Genomic DNA, 22,669 nt, shown 5'->3' with positions numbered 1-22,669 from the left:
AGTGAGACCAGATTAAAATCTAAGTAGCAGGGAATCTAGATCTGTAGGATCTGACAGTGTCCTGCAGCTCTCTGATTGGCCTGTGAGGAAAGGGCAATGCATTCTGGTCCATAGCAGAGTAGTGCAGCTCTGTGGGGGAGAGAATCCCTCAAATAAGAGAGAGCCTCAAGGTCTGGAAGCTGGCCGACCTCGGGATAACAAGCAAAGGAATAGTGAGGCCTATATCTGCCCCAGTTTATGCTCCCACCACCACATCTCATCAACAATCTCTCCTCTTACCTTCTCTGCTCCCCTCTCGCTCTTCTGCTGCATGCACAACTTAAACTAAAAACAGCTGTTTGGAATACCAGACTGATAAAACCTATTTAGATTAGATTGTTTTTGCTGTACAATCAGGTTTTATTAGCATGGAATGAAAACTTTAGTGTACACTTTGAGAGCTAACCTTAGTTAATGTAATATAAACAAGTCTCTGCAAAGTGCGGCCCACGTACAAGGGTGGTGTCGTCACTGTGCCCCCTTCCCCATCAATCAGCGATTGGCCCAATCACCTGGGAGGCAGATTGATTACCCAGATCCCCTGATAAAACTAGGGAGAAAAACTCCCTCCTAAACGGAGGCTTACTCCTAATAACGGAGACCATAGACATTAGTGAGCATGAGACATGCTGGCATTCATATGATATATGATCCAGCCCCCACAACCTCCAGCTCCAGCTTAATCCTCAATATTAGCTGGGTAGAAAAGGGAAAATAATAAAACAAAGTTATACCGCATAACAATAGAAAATATAACTTCACTTGGCAACCTTTTTACTTTCAATACAGTTAACAGCTGTATGGCCTTGCTGGGAGCTCCATTGTTTAGTGGGAGAATTCCACATATCACACTGGTCATGGCTTAGCCCTTACCTTCATGCCGAAGATGACAGGTTTGTCAATGAGAATCAAATTGCATTTCCACTACCTTGACTCCTCTGACTCTCTGAACCCCATCACGGCCTATCCTAAAGACGCTAGAAAAATAAGAGAATCTGCTAAAAGAGGGCTGCAAATATCAACACGTCCATGTACACCACACAGTGCTGTGCTGTCTTTCTTTTCAGGCATGGAGAGGTTCAGGAAACTGCCTACACAGTAACAATGTTGAAGATATTAGGTGAAATGAGTGATATACAGGTATATATGATCCACGTGTGGTTTCCTGGAACCTGCTGCCGGGGTTTGATGTTGCACAGCATTACATTGACTCAAGCCATTGACTCATGGTCATAAACACTGACTCAGATGCCTTCCAACCTGCTCCTAACTTAAACCTGGAAAACTAGGCCAGGTGACTTGTTTCACAAATAACATATACATTTCTACTTACTGTATCAAGTAAAACAGATGCTATCAAAGTGGACTTGAAAGGTATCCATGCTTTGGTTGGCAAAATATCTATCAGGTTTGACAAAAAGTAGTCCCAATTTTTTTCATGAAGACAAGTACTGTACTACATTTCAAACTCTGCAGTAGATCTGGTTAGACCAAAACACATATCTGGGATAAATTGATAAAAACACATTTGCACACATATTCATATTGGCACTTCAAAAGGATTCATTGATGTCACAGAACGTAGGGAGTCTGCGGCTGAGGGGGTGGTTATCCTTTCCTCAAAGGGTGCCGAGATGCTCCTGATGGGCCCTGCTCTTGAGAAGCCAGCGAGTGCTATAAACAGAATTTCTAATGGCAGGCGGGAGGGAAGGAGGGTGGGTAGGTGGTGAGCTAGCAGGCGAGGGATGGCGGGAGGATTTGACGCCAGCTCATGCTTTCCACAGAGACCAAAGAGGGAGGAATAGAGACCAGGACTGGCACCATTTCACACACTTCAATACAAGTGCTGTTATGAACCGAACATGAACAACCCTAAGTCCGAAAGATGCAGAGAAATATCCATCCTCCCCGAGACACAGGAAGAGATTTGGGCTGAGAATCCAGAGCAAAGACCTAAGTAGCACCTTTACCACTGCATGAAGTAATCAGTAGAAACCAAAATCAAAACAAGTCTCTGGTGTATACTCTATTCATTCAATTAATATGGGTGGGTACTAGAGAAATGTTTTCAAACCGTCTTTAAGACATATCAGAACTTAATCTGGGTTAGAGCTGTATATTAAAGGGTTAGTAGAACACCGTTCTTCAGATTCTTAGTTTACTTCAGTTTAGCCAAATAATAAGGCTTTTTGAGCATTTCGTTTCCCCCATTGCAAACAATAAGACCATTTATGACAAATAAATAATTTTAGTTGTGAGATGTTAGCTGGTCTTGACGTCCCTGAGGGCGTGTGCAATCTTTTTTTAATCAAAAAGCTGCTACTAAATTGATGTAGATTTGTTTGCCTTTGAAGAAAAAAAACTTTTCTAAAATATAAACCTAGTAAAAGAATGTTAGCTCTGTTTACACAGTCCTTGTAAAAAAATATTTGCCAGCTGACATTGAGATGACTTTCAGCAGTCGCACAGTATCGAGGCTTGTCAGAATGAGCGTGGACACTGTTCCCTCTATAGCAGAGCAGCCACAGAACCTCCCCCGATGCTCGTTCCCTCAACCACCCCTCCACCATTGGGACTGCAAGGTTAGAGGAAAAGGCAGTGTCCTACCTGATGAAAAGACTGCTCCACACAAACACTGTTTGCTTATACAAGGAGAGGTCCTTTTATTCAATAGGACAATGCCACTGTTTACTTGTCTTTGTCTATCCATTTTTAAACACCAAAACCATCAGCAAGGCTGGAAAAATGAGCACGTCAGTGAAGCATGCAATTGTAGTAACTGACATGTTCAGACATAGTAACAGCCCTATTTCAAAGCCCATGATTGACTAGAATACATGCATTTGATTTAGTTGTATTCAACTGACTTTAGCCGACATGACGGACACCTCTCACACAAGAGGTAAATCACTGTTTACTGACAACATTGTACAAAGGGTGTCCCTTTAAAAAAGAAAACAATCTTGACTAAAATATAATAGGGCCGATGAACATTGTAGTCTGGAACAACTCCTCCAGCACTCGTCACTGAGAGTTCTTAATTACATCTACACTAGGCCTAAAAACAACACCGTCTGATATTCACCTCACAGGGGACAGCCTCCTTGGCCCTCCACCCATGACAAAAGTCTAGTAAAACGGAATTCCAAAAGCAAAGTTCCTCCTGAACCCTCAGCGGATTACAGTGGAATTTCAGCTCAGAACAGCCACTAAATCAGTTATGCTTCTCCCTCTAGGGATTTGTGTTGTGCTGAGCCAATGTGTCTTACCATTGCTCACAATAGGGTTGTCATATCCACATTCTCAAGTTTTCCCTCAAAACAATTGACATACAATACTAGATTAAACCAGAAACACTAAAAGAAACAAGGCGTATTCTGAGAAAGCATGGTGGTCTCTTGAGAAGCCTCTGTAACTGCTCTCTTTGTCTGGACATCACACTACTTCTTCTAAAACATGGCATATCAATTGATTGAAAATGCCCATGTATTATCATGGTATCTATATTACTGGGGGAGGCCAGAAGGGGGAGTTGTCGACAACATTGTCCCAGAGACAGAGAGAATGCACCTTGGGGAGAAAAAGCAAGACTTCCCAAACAATTCCACCTAAAGGTTAGAGATTTAAACATTCACTAATTACTACTAGATTTATGATACATCTATTACGCTTGTTATCAATTGGTTGGTTCAAAGCAAGGGAGACCGTGTTGTTAATGTACCTTTACTGCTCCAGTATCTGTGTTTACATTCCTTATTCTGATTCTGAGCTCTGTTTTAACTGAGCTCGAGAACAGAATATTTGCAACACCAAACTACTGTATGAAACTGATTTGAAATTGAAGACATGCTCCGGTATTTTGGCAAATAGTAAATATTTTTTTAAACCTCCCGCTTTAGGCTGGGATGTGCCAATGTGTAGTTCATACATGCATAATCTATGAGCAGAATTACAGTTTTACCTCAATTAGCCACAAAATCCCTAGTTTGAAAGCAACATTTACTCCCCCAACGTGGGCCTGCCCCCTAGCAATTCGAGTTTCAGCCAATGAGCTTCAGCCCACGAGCTTCAGCCCACGCAATTTGAGTGACTGCTAGTAAGATGCACACACAGTAGAGAGAGAGAGAGAGAGAGACAAATGATGTGGTGTACATATCTGCACATTTGTGACGTAGTATCCAATTTTTGGGGATCACTTTTGGCTTGTGGGCGCTACTTTCAGAACTAATGGCTAAAAAGTATACAAAAGTACCGTATAATATCTTTCTGCCCTTAATTCATTTCTGCCCAAATCTGGAGCAATGCTCTCAAACTCAACAAGACTAATTATCTACTATATGAGCCTGTATAGAGACCTCAGTCACACTCTCCAGCTAACTAACCAATTAGGAAACCTTGAAGGTATGTACAGAGCAAATGTTACTGTGGAACTCATTAGTTTAACAAACTTGTTAACCCAATGTTTGAGCAGAGACCAGTGACAAGTATTCTCTATTAAATGCAGCAGTATCCAACTTGGCATGACGGTTCAAAAACTGTCATTGTAGGCTTAAAAGATGATACATTATCAGATTATTAGAATTCAGAGCATTTTCTGTTAGATCCCAGGCAATGAGTTTTATTCAGCTCAATGGGGCAATACCAGTAAATGTGCAGTTTAGGACTACTTGTTCAGTAAATATCCTGAGTATTCCAGCCAGCCATTGTCTCACTGTAGTTTCTCTACCATGGTGGTGCTGATTGACAGAGTGGGCTCAATACATCCCATTGACCTGATTCTGTCCTCCTCATGTCATTAAGGGGATATAGCTCCAAATTGGAAAGGCTTAGAAGGAATGTGGATCCCTCCCTAAAGCGTATAACATTGAGAAAGAAAACTGACAGCTATCCTAACTAACTTTTTGTTTAAGAGTTTGTTTTTCTAAACCAAATCAAAACCATGCGGAGGTGGAGCTCTAGGTCCCAGTATGCTTTGTGTGAGGGGTCAATGAGGAACAACGTGAGTTCAAGACAGGGTTAAGTAAAATGTACTTACTTATTATCTCGCTAACTCAACATAATAAATAGGCTATTTGATCACAAGTTCTGCTAAAATACCAAGTGCTGTAAGGAATACAACATGGAAGGTTATTAGTAAATAGGGCCTGGCACGTTTGCAAAAAATACCCAGATTTTTTCTGATATTGGATAGGATTTACATTTTGGTCAACTCACACACAGAAAAAGAGGAAGTGATGAAAAACATCAAGAAGGAAGCATCGAGAAGGAAAATATTGTATATTTGTCCACACAATTAATATTTTTGTGACGTGAGAGAGCAGCATGGATTGCTTGCACAAACATGGACCATACAACATTTTGTAAAGAAAATTATCTTAATTTGAAAAACTTTTTGAAATCTCATTGCCAAATTCAGGCAAGGAGTGTACAAAAAAATGTTTATTGTTCAAACCATAGATCGAAGGAACCGAAATTAAAGCAAGAATTGGAATAGATCTAGATAATGTCCATGAGGATGAAAATTAAACATGGAAAAAAACACAGGCATGCTAATTAAATGCAACAATTATGCTAATTGCCTATCCCTACAAATAGCTTGAGGAACAAAAGAGGATCTCCACAGTGGTATGCAACTTGTGTGTAGAGAGTAGCCATTTAGTTAATGAGCCCCAATGGAGACCTCCAATGAAGCCATCAAGCGCCTGCTCAGAATAACAATGGTCAACAAACGCCTCCCTAATTGAATGGAAGGTACAGGGAGGCAGGGAGAGTTGGTATGGAACAGTGAAAATGAGGCAGGGAGAGTTGATTTGGAACAGTGAAAAGGAGGCAGGGAGAGTTGGTTTGGAACAGTGCAAAGTAGGCAGGGAGAGTTGGTTTGGAACAGTGAAAAGGAGGCAGGGAGAGTTGGTTTGGAACAATGAAAAGGAGGCAGGGAGAGTTGGTTTGGAACAGTGAAAAGTAGGCAGGGAGAGTTGGTTTGGAACAGTGAAAAGGAGGCAGGGAGAGTTGGTTTGGAACAGTGCAAAGTAGGCAGGGAGAGTTGGTTTGGAACAGTGCAAAGTAGGCAGGGAAAAGCAGAGAAAGAGAGGGGGTAATTGCTTTTCACTGAAATGCTTGACTGGTCCCATCCAAATCACTGGCTTTTCAGGGTGAGAAGGACTGGGGGATGGAAATGATCTTAACAACAATATTATTTCATTAGGTGGTATTTTAATGACGTTTGCACTATTATTTAGTTGATAATGATGCACATTATTTAATTGTGAATTATATACACAATGGATAGCATACAGATATCTAAGGTAACAAGTTATATTATTTCTTAAAAATGTATATTTTATGCAGAAAACTTTAATTTGCCCGAACAAGCAGGTCTCAGTATTTTTTTCATAATATGCCACACAACCTGGAATACATTGTGGTATATGGAAAATTACAGTAGGCATAATTTTAAAGAAGAAAATGACTTTCTAAGTCATGGGCATATGATTTTGGGTAAATAACTGGGCGAAAACAAATTTTGACAGGACAGTCAACTCCTAAAAATAAGCACATTCAGGATGACAGGTTATTGGACACTACTGTGGCCACCTACATGTTTTGCTTAGGTCTCTTGACTGCAACATCTGATGATGCCCTGTGCATAAAGTGTCTGTTTGTAAGAGTACATGTTGGCTATCACCCACAAGTTATCATTATTGCAAAGTTTTCCTTCATACTTATTGTTGAATTTGGGCTCTATGGAACATTAGATGGGCTTTGGAATTCATGGTCCTCAATGTAGTATGTACTTAGTACCTAATAAGTTGTTAACCACCCGAATGCCACAGCTTCCGTTGAAGAATCACATTTACAAAACACTTTACTGCTCATATTTATCATAATCACTTCTGCCTCGAAATAAATAGACCAACACATAGATAAATCATGCACTTCGTCTGAATTAGAGATCGAGCCTAAAAATGTGCAGTTAGTACCCTACAGAAGGCTGACAGGAGGAAAAATATCCCAAAAGAACAAAGAACTAGTTAGCCTACTCCTTGAGAGGCCACTCGAAGGGAATATGGCGGTCTGGTTGTGCATAACCAATTTTTACACATGCCTTCAGTGGAAAGCAACGCGGATAACTGGCAACACTGAAGAGTAGCCTACATTGTAGATTCATTTTGTTATGGTCACTCACCGTTCTTGCGCTAGGGGAGAGGGCCCCATTGGATAGGTAAGGGTTGGTAAGATCTGGGATCATAAGAAACGGGTACCCAGGATAATGGGGACTCTTGAAAAAGCCACCATCTTGCTGTCTTCTGAGTGCTGCAAGGACAGAGCATGAATATCAGTAAAGAGAAGGGACATCACATACATATGAAATGCATTAAACAATTGTAAAGCAAATGTAACAATGTAGCATTGCAAGTGACAGATTTTACCTTCACTAAAGTAATCCCTGGTTTTCTCGTAACTGTCCAAGTCAGGTCTTGGTTGAGGGCGCCGCTCTGCTTGCTGACAAGGACAGAGGCACACACAGAACAAAAAGGGGAAAACATGTAATAGTAGTCTACTTCAGCAATAGGCTATACCAAAAAATATATAATTTTTAAATGGGCATGTAGTATAAAGCCTATGGGCTTTAGACACGCGTTTGCAATAGATCAGACTTCAGATCAGCATATAACGGCCTTACCTCGGAGTCTGACGAGCTACTGTTGTTTTCCGATTCGTTCACTAACGAAGACTTCAGATCATCCAAATCCCTCTCCGCTGATACATTTTCGGATATTTTTTCCTCTTGCTCGCCTTCATCTTTGAAAGATATCATTTCATCGTTCGCCCCCAAATCATCACCACCACCTCCGTTAAGTTGTGGCATTTTGCTGATGAAAAAGTTTCTCCCTGATAAAGTTGACAAGAATGCACGATCGCTCCAACAAACCGAAATAAATCGTCTATTTGCAAAGGGGGGGACCGTCCAGTTTGTGCACTAGAATAAACCCAAAACTGACAGCGTGAAAACAAAATGCCACGTTTTCACATCTCCATTTTGATATACTGAATAATCTCCAACTTTTCCATGATGATGAACTCTCCAATAATCCACCAAATGCAACTGTTTTAATTTCGGCGTCAATAGCCGGATAAAGCAACTTCCCAGAAGTGTCTTCTTCACTCTACCCAGTGGGTTAGTTGCAACCCACTCTCCCTCCGTATGGGTGCTGAAGAATGCAACTTCGATATTCTTCCCGAGACGCTCACAGGCAAACAAACTGGGCACGAACCAATTTTAATTCAAGGATGACGTCCAATTTCACTTCCTAATATCATTAGTGAGTTTCAATTCGACAGGCAAAAGATGAGTCTTATTATAACATGGAAATCGAACCACAGCTATTGCTTTCTTCGCAGGACACTCTCGTTCAGTCAAGAGTTTCGATCAAAACTATATTTACTTCGAGGAAGTTTACCTTTAATAACCGACCTTCGTATGTTCTTATATTAACTGTCAAATGATATCCGGTGCCAAATCTATATTTTCGGGTAGGTAAAAAAAGAACCCTCTTTCCCTCCACATTAGCTAACGGGGAATGCGCTTAGAAACTACTTGGTTGTTCAAGTGTAAGAAACAGCGCAACTTGTTCAGAATGCAAAGGAGGAGTTAACGCTGAAAAACGACACTTCATTCACCATGTAGACGGGTATGCTTAAAGGAACAGTTTGACCATATTACACATTACAACGTTACCATTCATATGGAAATAGTATCCTGTTGTTTCAACATCAGCAAGATATCAATGGTTATTATGTGACTAACAATGCTTCCAAGATCCATGACAATGTCAACTAATAGGTCTATACTTTAATTTAAATCTTTAAAATTCAACGTAGCCTGCCTGCAGTAGCTACTTTTTGTTGTATCTTATTTTTAGGCAAATTGTTCTACGAAATAGAGAAAGTAATATTCATAAACATTTGTTCCAGTGGGCACTTACTGACAGAATTTCACTTTCTGACAGAGAGAGAAGTCGGGGTTTCTATCAAGCAGACCAAATATTATGATATGATAAACCTATACAGTAATCTTTAGAAATACCTAATCCTCCAACAACACTGTATTTATTTTCTTTGTGCTGCTGATGGATACAGCAGCACAAAGAAAATAAATACAGTATCCAGCAGCAGCACCTCATGCTCATGTCATCCCATGCATCCCTGTCTCCTGTCCAAGCTGTGAAACCAGCAGCAGCACCTCATGCTCATGTCATCCCATGCATCCCTGTCTCCTGTCCAAGCTGTGAACCCAGCAGCAGCACCTCATGCTCATGTCATCCCATGCATCCCTGTCTCCTGTCCAAGCTGTGAACCCAGCAGCAGCATGCAGGAACCATGTTGGGCTGAAGCCATGTGATAATGACAGGCTCAGAAAAAAGAGTCTTAATTACACGCTGCCATGCTAATTGTGTGTTGGTGTGTTCCTGGAACAATACACTTGGAAAGGCAAGGCCCAGCAGCATGGTCTGTTAGCAGAGCTTCAGGTTCAGTTTGGTAATGAAATCCTCTTGTTATGAGGTTGGATCTCCAGCCCTCCCACCTAGACAGGACTGTCCTGGCCATTGCACTAACCCCAGCTGCATGATGCCCTCTGCAGTGAGTTGGGGCTTTTGGAGACACCATCGAGGGGAATCTACATGTGTGATGTTGACTAATAAACAGGGACGATGCCAACACGTATACCCACTCCAGCTAATATATAAGGAGAAATAAATGATTAAAGACATGTTTCTACTATACTTCTATACTTCCAAAGAGGTTAGCTATATTCTCAAAGATAAATAGATTGTTTTTTAATTTTAATGTAATAATTTATTTTAAATCCACCTCCCCCTCTGACCATCACCTATTATGAATCATGTCTATATCTGTGACTGTCAGATGAGTTCAGAAATGTGGCAAAAGAAGAAAAATTGTCAAATGATACCTGTCACTGTGCATTAATATTCTAGTACCTGTCTGTCGCATGCGATCTTTCCTCAACCCTGGAAATTGTGCATTTTTCTAAGCTCAGCATTATATACTGGTGTAGCCTAGTGCATTTAAGTGCACATCTGTGAAGATGAAGCTGACCAATTAAAACTTTATATATTAATTTCAACTCTATATAGTCATTTTTTCCCTGCATGGAATTTATGTACAGCATCCATTGATAAGTACTGAAAATAAAAATGGTGAAGTGTCATTGAGGAAGGGCATAAATGATTATAACTGTCAGAAAGGGATCTGTCTGATCATCTAGTTGAAGTCAGAAGCAAGTTTCCCTCATCTGAGGCACATACTTCACTCTCTTGCACTGGCTCTATGCACACTCACTGGACTCTACCCACACACATACTACACTGACACTCCAACACACACACACTACATTCGCTCACACACACACAAAACACACACACAAACACATACACACACACACATGCATATTGACGCCACACTCACATAAACACACTTTCACACTGTTTATTATCTATCCTGATTGCCTAGTCACTTTTACCCCCACCTATATGTACTGTACAAATGACATCAATCACCTCAACTACCTCGTACCCCTGCAGATTGACTAGGTACCGGTACTCCTTGTATATTGGCTCCCGAGTGGCGCAGCGGTCTAAGGCACTGCATCACAGTGCTAGAGGTGTCACTACAGACCCTGGTTCGATTCCAGTATCACAATCGGCCGTGATTGGGAGTCCCATTGGGAAGCTCACAATTGGCCCAGCGTCATCCGGGTTAGAGTTTGGCCTGTGTAGGCCGTCATTGTAAATAAGAATTTGTTCTTACCTGACTTGCCTACTTAAATAAAAAATAAATATAGCCTCGTTATTTTATTGTGTTACTATATCCTTTTTTTATTTACCTACTTTTTCTTACTTTTTAACTGCTTTGTTGGTTAAGGGCTCGTAAGCATTTCACCGTTAAGTCTACACCTGTTGTGTTCGGCGCATGTGACAAATACAATTAGATTTGATTTACTGAATGATTCATAGTAAACAGATCTACAATATTGTTCTGGAGGAGTGGCACAGCAGAAAATACACTACATGACGAAAAGTAGTGGACACCTGCTTGTCGAACATCTCCTTCCAAAATCATGGGCATTAATATGGAGTTGATCCCCCTTTGCTGCTATAACACTCTTTTGGGAAGGCTTTCCACTAGATGTTGGAACATTGCTGCAGGGACTTGCTTCCATTCAGCCACAAGAGCATTAGTGAGGTCGGGCACTGATGTTGGGCGATTAGGCCTGGCTCGCAGTTGGCATTTCAATTCATCCCAAATGTGTTCAATGGGGTTGAGGTCAGAGCTCTGTGCAGGCCAGTCAAGTTCTTCCACACCGGTCTCGACAAACCATTTCTGTATGGACCTCGCTTTGTGCATGGGGGCAATGTCATGCTGAAACAGGAAAGGGTATTCCCCAAACTATTGCCACAAAGTTGGAGGTACAGAATCCTCTAGAACAGGCCTGGGCAACTCCAGTCCTCGGGGGCCTGATTGGTGTCACACTTTTCCCCCATCCCTAGCAAACACACCTGATTGAAAGTAATTGCATTATTAACTGAGGATCATGAATAGTTGATTATTTGAGTCAGGTGTGTTAGATGGGGCTGGGGCAAAAGTGTGACACCAATCAGGCCCCTGAGGACTGGAGTTGCCCAGGCCTGCTCTAGAATGTTATTGTATGCTGTATTATTAAGATTTCCCTTCACTGGAACTAAGGGGCCGAGCCCGAACCATGAAATACAGCCCCAGACCATTATTCTTCCTCCACCACACTTTACAGTTGGCACTATACATTGGGGCAGGTAGCATTTTCCTGGAATCCACCAAACCCAGATTCGTCCGTCGGAGTCGGACTGCAAGATGTTGAAGCGTGATTCATCACTCCAGAGAACGCGTTTCCCCTGCTCCAGAGTCCAATGGCAGCAAGCTTTACACCACTCCAGCCAATGTTTGGCATTGCGCATGGTGATCTTAGGCTTGTGTGCTGCTGCTCGGCCATGGAAACCCATTTCATGAAGCTCCCGACGAACAGTTATTGTGCTGACGTTGCTTCCAGAGGCAGTTTGGAACTCAGTAGTGAGTATTACAACTGAGGACAGACGATTTTAACACGCTACACCCAGCACTTGGCGGTCTCGTTCTATGAGCTTGTGTGGCTTAGCACTTCATGGCTGAGCCGTTGTTGCACCTAGACGTTTCCACTTTACAATAACAGCACTTACAGTTGACTGGGGCAGCTCTACTGACTCGTTGGAAGGGTGGCATCCTATGACGGTGCCACGTTGAAAGTCACTGAGCTCTTCAGTAAGGCCATTCTACTGCCAATGTTTGTCTATGGCGATTACATGGCTGTGTGGAGATTTTATACACCAATCAGCAATGGGTGTGACTGAAATAGCCGAATCCACTAATTTGAAGGGGTGTCCACATACTTTTTTCTATACTGTATAGTGTACATTTGGAGGGAAGAAAACTTTCACCATCATCTTCTCTTCCATGCCCACAATTTCTTTCTCTCCGGCTTTTCATTCATTTTTTTCTCTTATTCTTTTTTTACTCTTGCCCTCTTTCCTTTTGCTTTTACTCTTCTTTCCTCATGTCCTCCCTCAGCCCTCCCTCTTCATCTTTCTCACCAAAACTCCTATGGACTTCTGATCCCCTTCTTTTCTGATGCAATCTGACAGGCTTTTATCTGTTTGGGAAAAATATCATTGATGTTGTCGACCGCGTGTCAGCATGCAGAGGCTTGATTGACAATCCAGCAGAGTCTCCAAGGGCCTCATTAGAGCCCCACTCCCCATGTGTGTGTGTGAGTGCGCGTTTTGCACATGCGTACCATATCACTATGAATTGCAGGTATGGTGATCATGAACAATGGACCCAGCTTAGAGTTCCACACACGCAGATACATTTTTGCTCCACGGGCTACATCCCAGTGTCTTCTTGCCCTACTGCATCCCCAGCACATAACACAAAACATTTTCCCCATGATGCACAGGAAACTCTTGCTCTATTATATGTCCAAATGGATAACCTAACCACAACCACAATACTTACTCCTGCCGACTGTTGGTGCTCACACAATTTTTCAGGCATAGATTATTTTACACAAGTCAATTATCATGAGGAAAGGTACAAATGATTTTCTTTATTTTATCCAATTATTTTCAAGGATTTCAATTTCTAATTGAAGGGCACCTTGCATCACATGACATAACAGTCCTTTGACTCCTTCCAGAGTGTATGGTGTGTGTGTGTGTGTGTGTGTGTGTGTGTGTGTGTGTGTGTGTGTGTGTGTGTGTGTGTGTGTGTGTGTGTGTGTGTGTGTGTGTGTGTGTGTGTGTGTGTGTGTGTGTGTGTGTGTGTGTGTGTGTGTGTGTGTGTGTGGTGGTGGTGGTTGAGCAAGCGTGAATGAATGTGTGTATGTGATTTTGATCCTGTGTCCCAGTAGACATAATTACCTTCATTCACACACCACACACTTATGAAGGATTTACCCAATCAAATATAAAATTAATTAATTACAACAACATAGATTTTAGGTCTTGGATCCTCCTGAACCAAAAATCTCCAACACACTGACAATTATCATGGATGCATCAATGTCACTGAGCTATGAAGTACTACTGCTGAAAAACATGCTGTTATACATGGAAGAACCAAAAGCAACACACTGCGACATAGCACTTGTACCTGAATGATGAAGTGAAAACTCAAGGGAGTATACAGCAAGGTAATGATTAATACAGTAGTGCTTCATTAATACATACTATATATTCTTGAATAAAATTGAAGGCTCTTTAACCTGTTACAGCACTTCTACAGTTGATAATAGAATCCCTCTCTCTTCTAAATATCCACTCTTATCATGTTTTTCTATTTCTCATTTTCTCCATGTCTTCCTTGTTAGTGAGGGATTCATTTGAACTGGGAGCTCATGAGGGGTCAGGAGAGATGCGAACAGCCACAATCTTAGCCTGAGGGCAGATCGACTGGTGGCCAGAAAATGTATTCAGAGGGTGCTGTCCCTGCATCTGCCTTACTTTGAAGTTGTTCTCTCAACTCTGGCTTGTCTTACGTGACTTTATGCCCATTTTTTCCTTTCTGGAGATAGAGAGAGCGAAAAGAGAGAGATAGAACGAGTGTGTGTGTGTGTGTGTGTGTGTGTGTGTGTGTGTGTGTGTGTGTGTGTGTGTGTGTGTGTGTGTGTGTGTGTGTGTGTGTGTGTGTGTGTGTGTGTGTGTGTGTGTGTGTGTGTGTGTGTGTGTGTGTGTGTGTGTGTGTGTGTGTATGAGAGAGGAAGAGAGAGAAGGGGTGGGATACTCTGTGCCTATCTAAATTCAAGGTCATTCTTTTATGTTTTGCCGATCTTCACTCAATCAGTTTTCCATCAAAGTAATGTTTAATTCAGAGCTAATTCCGGCCTCCTAGTCACGAATTTGCCTCACTGTTTTCTAGGTGCTCTTTTCTCTGCTCTGATCTGCAGTGTTATGTTGAGCACATTATGGCATGCAGAGCCCAGCTAGTCACTGTGACATGTATGTATGGCTGGATAGAGACATGTCAGACTCCACACTGGCTGTCCCCTCTATCTCAGTCCTTACAGGTTCAAGTCTCACTCCACTGTCCACAACTTCAAAGCTTTCCTAAATGTACATGTTGATCCACACATGAACATGACACATGCTTTATTAACCCTTAGGGCCATTCAGTGTGTCACAAATTGAACAATTAAGCCAGTTAGCAACTGTGAATATAAAGCAGGTTGAACTTATTCAACTGGTTTCACAGGTGGAAAAATGATAAGTTGTTCTTTCTGTCATACTGATCTTTGATTTGATTTACTTCAGAATGTACAAGTTCTCTCTTCAAGTGGGATTTTTCCGTAACACCTTTATTGTTATTCAAAGATCTTGTTTATTAGAATTGTTGCTGGAAGTTACTCAAGCATTTTCTCTTTGTTATTCAGAGGCAACCACATATTTTTTTCACTTCATTGAGAATGTTTTCTTATGTTTTGTTGGTTGACAGGGCTACCCGCAACTCATACAGCCATGTCCCCATGTTTATTTAGTTGTCTAACTCCCCCTCCTATCTCCTCCACAGACAGCACTCTGACTTTTAGTGGGAGTGCCTCATGCAATCATATGTTTTATTAAATAACTTCATATCCGTTTTCTCTAAAGAAAGGCCCCTTTTTCAAGCTGGTAGGGCGTACGTGGTAGTTAAAACTGTATGATGACACTATATTAGATGACAGTTTTTACTGCCAAGAGGGTGTAACTGAAACAGTAAACTGTGCAGAGAAGAGAAAATAAAATACTGTTTCAGCATTTTATTCATTCAGTTTCTCTTGTGTTGCACTTAAAGTATTCATTTTCAAAAGCTATATTTTTCAAGATACGGTAAGGTGTTCATTTCTACATTGATCCAAACTATGTTTTGTTCACATGCAAGAGTCACATTATCTCTGTCTAAATTCAGTGAATCTTAACACTGAATATAATCCCAATTTAGCCGGTTTTAAAGCTCACATGAGCACATTTTAATTGTTTATACTGATAATCCTGTCATACGTTATACAGTTCTGCTTTATAAGACTCCCCAAAAACACGGTCAAGAGGAAACATGTATCAGTGCATCTTCCATTGTGTGTTCACGCTTTACATGGCTCCCTAAAATTGTGCCCGGTCCTTTGATTGAAATACCTTTTTGTGTTCTCTGTAATGCAGAGGTTTCTTTTAAGGAGCATTATTGCCAAGAACTTCAAAGCCTGCCAAATGCACTCTCCTCTCCTCTTAAAAACATCCTTATATTTTCCAAATGGACAGGAAGAGGCACTCGCTGGTATTGAGGTAATGTTAATGCAGTGCAGCACTTGTTTTCCACATAACCCTGTTTGTCCCTGGTGACTGAGCCAGCACGGTACTCAGCCCTATTGAGATCATTCATATACAACTCTAGATTAACCCTATTTCCACTCTAATGAACACTGAAAAGGGAAGAGTGCCATGCATGACAACAATTTTACTAACTACCCTGTAAAAATGACTTGATGCCTTCCACATTTGCTTGAAGCAATTCATTATTTAAAAACTGAAAAAAGCTCTGGTACACAATGTTAAGTTTTACAATCCAGTACAAAATGTAAAGTTACAGTAATATCAACTATACCCTCTGGATAGTTTATTCCCAATTAGTGCAGTTGACATGCCAATGCAAGATTACTGTAATTTACCAAAATCACTGTTAAAAATGTAATATACTCTATTGTCCCCTGTATTGGACTGTGCAAAATGAGTCTCTCTTCAGATATGGGACTCTCCCATTCTGCCATCACACATTTTATTGATCCAGTTAGCAAGGCAAGCACTTTTTAACTGTCTGGTGTTTTGTCAGCTGAGGATGCACAGCAGAGCTCCTTGGAGGATTGGAGGTCCTTTCCTGTGATGTAAACCCTATACAAGTGAAAGAATGTTGACTTTATTTAATATGTCCGCCAGATTTTAGGGGTTTTACGTGTCTGAGATGGTTTTCATTATGCATGAACCATACGTTGAGCAGAGGCATGCATAGCTGTAGACAGCTGGAAGTAACTCGAGACTCTCAGTCACTTATCAGTACTGGCATCCCTGCCATTTCCCATAGCCATCCTCAACCAAGAAGAATCCACCCATTGTTTTCATCTCTGTGGGCCCTGTGTTAACCCAGCAATGCCTTGCTGATTGTTGCAGAGATATTTAAGAAAATGGCTTTGTCCACATAAACCCGCATCTTGTGACATCCAAGCTGTGTGTGTGTGTGTGTGTGTGTGTGTGTGTGTGTGTGTGTGTGTGTGTGTGTGTGTGTGTGTGTGTGTGTGTGTGTGTGTGTGTGTGTGTGTGTGTGTGTGTGTGTGTGTGTGTGTGTGTGTGTGTGTGTGTGTGTATTGAGGGTGGTTAGTTGATAGGGTTTGAGAGAGCAGCTGCACCTGTCCTGTATGTCAACACAGGGGACTGGAGCAGACACTGAAGTAGAGAGATGGTTTTCACACCACTGCCCTCACTAAAGTTGCTTACTTTGCAAAGACAACAATAACCATGGTACAACACCATAAACTGGGCGCCTGGTCTGTGTGGGCCACGGATTATCTCTTGACTGAGCCCTGCTACGTACAGGCTTACTGGCCTTCCTCATGTCCCCTGATTCTTTTGGGTTTAGAGTTTCCAGGATGCTTTTTGTCTGTTTTACACATAGAGACAGGATCCCCCGTGGGGGTTGTTTAGAGGTTACAGGGGTAGTAAAGAGGTCAGGGAGAAACTGTCAGACTATTTCCTTTCTGTGGCCTTGGGAAACTGCACCACAAGTCTTTTGCATATTTTTAGTGTCCGAGCTGTTTTTCTCAGAATGAATCCACAGGAGAAGTTGCAGTTATTCCCAGTTTATAGGATCTTTCATTTCTCTCATGGATTACTTTTTATAGTTTTTTTTTCTTTCCCTTTTTCACATAAGATCCTGTCCAATATAATGGACAGTCTGGAAGCCATCATTTTTATGTGTTAGTGTGTAAAACTCTGGACCATAAAATTACTACACAACCTTCTTCAGGCATTTGCCTCGTGCTCCTGGGTACCAACCGTGTGTCTACAGCTGTGATTTGGGTGTGGAAGGAATGAATGTTGTGGAAAAATAGGCCTATGTTATTTCTAGGCTTTTCTCTCCTCTGTCGGTGAGACTACACTAATGGGCACAGGAAAAATCTCTGTATGCTGATCTACGATAATACAGTATCTTTATTTATTAACTCAGAGAGAAAACACTCTAGGTGAAAAATAGATACAGGGGTTATTTTCTGGTGATGTGGAATTATACTGAAGGCTCTCTTCAAATGTCGAGGTCATCATGTTTGAATGGACAACTTGTTTTCCTTTTTCAGTGTTTAAGGGCTGGCATAGATATTCTGTTTTGGTAAAGAGCAAACCAGGATATTCAGTGAAAGGCTGACCCCCTTTCCCTCTGTGACGGATCAGTCCTTCCCAAGGCCTTGCCAAGTATTGAGAGGGTGCATTCAGATGTGAAGGTACTCATAAACCTGCTGAGCGGTCATGCTCATTCACATTCAACCTGTCTGAACCGTCTGACCAATCGCATGGAAGATAGTCCTACCTGCTGCTCCACATTCCTTCTTTGTGTTTAGGAATCACACATGCATCACAATACCTCCCACTACTTCACCACGTTCTGTCTTTATCTGATGATGGACACACTGACCAATCACCCCACAGTAATAGTTGATTGTGAAGGTCACACTGTTGTGTTAAAAAGAGCTACTGTAAATATATATATATTTACTAACAGCATAAAATACTCCAAAACGCCCCAAAACAGAAGACATATTTGCGCACATTAAAATTGTCTTAGCCAGACTGTTGTTCTTTTCTCCACTAATTCTGCAACACAATTATCACTTAGTGAAAGGGATCGTACGGGCCAATAAAACAAGTAATTTCTGCTTAGCACTAGCCTACTTACTTTTAAATGCTTGGCTGTGCAGCTGCACCGTGCTCTGAAAAACAAACAGTGCCGTGCAGCTGGGCTCTTCAAGACACAGAAAAAGGGGAATTTTAATCCCATGTTTTTTTTGTTCTTTGGCACCGGTCAGATTTATTTGGTCATAAATAGAGTAAAAGCACCCCACCATCTGAAGGGGCTGGGGAAGTGGGAAACCAAGTCATGCCAGACCCAGTTGTAGACAAAGAAACACAACGGGCCAGGAAATGTTTTCTGAGGGGTCAAAGTGCACCCAGAATATTCAAACCATACATAGACTAATCAGCTCAGATAGTGGCACATTACTGGCATACCTGGAGATTTTAGGCAGATAGCCCAGACCACTCATGATGATGAATACTACTCTGCGTTTGTTATCAGTGTAGAACAGACAACATGCAGAAATACAGGTTTTATAATAGTGACATCAATGACAGTGTTGTTTGTCTCATAAAACATTTGACAAAGTACTGAAACCAATAGTTACATGTCTCCAAGATCCATTTCCTGCAGCCTGATTTGAAAATAAACTATCCATGGAGCCCCAAAAAAAGCATTTCCAGCTGTCACCTCCCCCTCCAATGGTTTCAATCTGATACCATTAGGGCAAGAAGGGGTGAGGGTTGAGACACGAGGAAAATACAAGATATGTAACTCAAACTACAAGTACCATGCTCCGAATCACTGTTGGATGAAAAACAAGACAAGTGTAACACCTACACTGAATCATATTTCAGTTGCATATAACTTTAAGCCTTCCCACAGATACAACTACAAAGCACTCAGAATCATTTTCTGTATGCAAAAAGTTTGAATGCTTGTTCAAAGTAGAATTTCAATCTATTGAGTAGCAATTGGTTCATAGCAGTCAGAGCTTTAAGGACTTTGAGAGCTGCAGTATTATTACACAAATACAGTTAACAAACTATTTTGCATCTTTATAATTTACTGTAATGTACTATAACAACCTGTGTGTTGATGACACAACAGATAACATGTCAAGATAAACATGCAGTAACCTGACAACATCCTGGCCAAAGAGCATCTGGAATATCACAGAAAGCTCAAGCCCTAGTACCATAAAAAATATGGATGTGTCTCTGAGAATGTCCAGAGACCGCACATAGACTCATCCAAATCCCTCAAGACACAAGGTTTGAGGACAGACTGGAGGTCTTAAATCTCTCTTTGGTTAAAGTGCACTAAGCTCAAGAGCATGTGTACACTGAGCAATAGAGAAATAATTAACTTATTCCCCTGTAAAGCAAGCCGGGCATTTGAATCCCACATCAAACTAATTTAGATTAGGATATGCACAACAATTTATGATAAACAATTTAAACATTGTACTCTACTGATTTAGATGTATTCTTAAACCTCTGCACCACAACCACTCTGGCTGTCATACACTTCTGCCACTTCTGTCTCTCTTTAGAAAATGACTCTTACCCTTGTATACTTGGCTTCCATTATTCCAATTTTACCTGAGGTACCCACAGGTACCCACTGTGGCTAAAAAGCTCCTATGCACTTCTACACTTCAGTTGAGTGCAAGCATAATAGCATTGGCATACGCCTCAGCTTGAAGAAAGGCCTGGGAGGATGATGCGTTATTGTTTAGATAAATGCAAATTATTGGGAGAGATCATTACATTATCATACTGTATATAGGTATGCATGACCGCAAGCAGTTACGGTCAGCTGCTGTGCATCAACCTTAATTTTGCAAAGCATAGCAGTTTCAAGAGAGAGCAAGTCTGAGACATTTCTCCGATTTTTGTAATGGATGTCTGCTTCTTCTTTGTATGTAAAATTCCAAGTCATACTATGAGATTCAAAAACTAGCTGTGTATACACGTCACACAATTATATTTAATATTCTGTTGATAAAGCTGTTAATTGAACAACTATTCAGCATGATTTTCAGACAGGACCTTCCAGTATAGACTTTGCCAGGCCTGTCGCTCTGTAGCCGAGGTATAAGCAGCATTGTATGCTAGAGAACCCAAGACACAAGCAGTCCTTTCTTAGTTGTTTTTTCTATTTAATGATCTGCGTTACCCCCAATTTGGTCAAAATGTAATTCCCATACTTTTGTGGGAAAGCATGTATACTATGTCCCCCTTTGAAGGAAATCACTATATTGAAGTACCTAATTAAGACATACATAGAACGCGAAGAGGGAAGAGTGGTCTACTCAGATGAAAAAATAACTAAAGGCAGTAAAGTCAGGAAGTTTATTAAGAAATGGTCGGACATTCTATTCTAACCAGAAACTCTACTTTAGTTCAACAAAACTCTTGAAATAACGGTGTTTCAGAGTAAAAGAGAGAAAGACAAGAGAGCAAGAAGAGTACATTTTAATGTTTTCTTTTCTCTAGAGGGGAAGGCTCTTTATCATGCTTCACATCCAACCTCTCACCTCCCCCTTTGGGCCTTTAGAAGCATCCTGTGACCCCTGACCCCTGGACAATAGAGGCCAGGACGTTTCCCAGTGAGCAGCGACGTAGCCAACAACAGGAACATGAGGGGTGCTCCTGGGAAACAAACTGTTTATTGTGCGACAGGATGGACAGGGCCCTCACTTACTTTCACACAAACCCGTACACACACACACACACACACTCACAAATGCCTCCTGTTGATTCATAAAATGCAAGAACAGCTCCACACGTCTTGTCATCTGATGTATGCACTGTCCAAACCTGCTGCTCTGAAATTAGCTATAGATTACTTAATGTTTTGATGTGCTATTGTTACACTAAATAGGGATACGCCCGTCACTTATCTGTGGGCTTCAGTGTCTGCTCATGTGGGGGATGGTCCCTGGTTCCTGGTAAGGAGTGTGTGGGGGGTAGGGGTTAGGGGGAGAGAGAGAGAGCGAGATAGAGAGAGAGTGAGAGAGAGAGAGAGAGAGAGAGAGAGAGAGAGAGAGAGAGAGAGAGAGAGAGAGAGAGAGAGAGAGAGAGAGAGAGAGAGAGAGAGAGAGAGAGAGAGAGAGAGAGAGAGAGAGAGAGAGAGAGAGAGAGAAAGGGTAGTAGATGAGGACATGGCTAGGGAAGACATGTTGTCCTTGCTCATAAAAAATTGCATCTGTCAGAGTGCATCATCTAAACAAGTTTAAGGATTTTAGTTATTTTCTTTTTTGTTTGCCTTTTGACTTTCTTTTTGTATAGGTTGACTGTGACCTTTTTTTAAGGTTGACTAAGGAAGTAATTGGACTTTCTATCTTTTGTTGTTTTTATTCAATAAGACATAAAAAGCCCTCTGTCATGGACACAGTCAATAGAGAGGGTACTTCTTTTGTAGAGAAATAAAGCGCCTTTTCTTACCAACCCCCTGGTTCATATAGAATATATCCAGTTGAGAACTACATTTGTCCAAGCACTACATTTGAATAAGTTGACGAATACGACGGCCAACGCATATATAAAAAATTCTGTCCACCCTTTACAAAAAATATATACATCATCTATAGGAAATACGAGTAAAGAAGTAAATAAAATCTTCCAAATTCCACACTTGTGTGGTGGTAGTATTCAGAAACAGATCTTCTTCTCAGAATGGAAGGTGAGAGCGGCAGCATGGTGTCAATAAACACACGGAAAAGTGTACTAGTACCGCCTTCTTTCTGCCTAGCACCAAAACATGCCTGAGAAAACGAAGATGAGATGTACTCTTATCTCATGTTACTGATTTTTTTATTATCACGTGGCTGGGTTGGTTCAGGTAGTCAACCGTTTACATCACTGACTGTTGTTTTTTCTGATTAGACTAGTACCAGGAGTACTTGGTACTGCCACCGTCTGTCTGTTTGAGAGGAAATCCCTTCTTTGTTTCTCAAGGAAGCTTAGCGAAATGAAAACCTGAATAAGTCATCAGAAGTCAAACGGCTGGAAAGCATTTACTAATACTCAGGCTGTGATTGTTCCAGATACAGCAACAACTGTGTTAGTTAATGCAAAGGACTATACCTTACCCAAGGCTCTGGAGACTACTCATAGCAAGGGCAGTGTAGTAAAACAACTTTTCCAGCAGGCACGTTGTCAGC

General features: G+C 41.3%; 1 protein-coding gene across 3 annotated transcripts in view; it reads right to left on the bottom strand.

Moving 5' to 3' along the window:
* Positions 1 to 8,676, bottom strand: part of LOC129853582 (transcription factor 7-like 1-A) — a 50,079-nt gene extending 41,403 nt beyond the window's left edge. For 2 of the 3 annotated variants that reach the window (XM_055919772.1, XM_055919773.1), the window contains exons 1-3: positions 7,724 to 8,675; positions 7,470 to 7,542; positions 7,226 to 7,353 (exon numbers count right to left, since the gene is read on the bottom strand). In XM_055919772.1, the coding sequence (XP_055775747.1) occupies positions 7,226 to 7,353; positions 7,470 to 7,542; positions 7,724 to 7,909 (387 nt within the window). In that variant the 5' untranslated portion in view covers positions 7,910 to 8,675. Of the gene's footprint in view, positions 1 to 7,225; positions 7,354 to 7,469; positions 7,543 to 7,723 lie in introns of all 3 variants that reach the window. The other variant, XM_055919775.1, reaches the window with a different exon arrangement.
* Between the last annotated feature and the right edge of the window lie 13,993 nt (positions 8,677 to 22,669).

Source organism: Salvelinus fontinalis, chromosome 4 (genome assembly GCF_029448725.1).
Source record: "Salvelinus fontinalis isolate EN_2023a chromosome 4, ASM2944872v1, whole genome shotgun sequence".
Taxonomy (NCBI): Eukaryota; Metazoa; Chordata; class Actinopteri; order Salmoniformes; family Salmonidae; genus Salvelinus; species Salvelinus fontinalis.
This window is presented reverse-complemented; position numbering and strand designations above follow the sequence as displayed.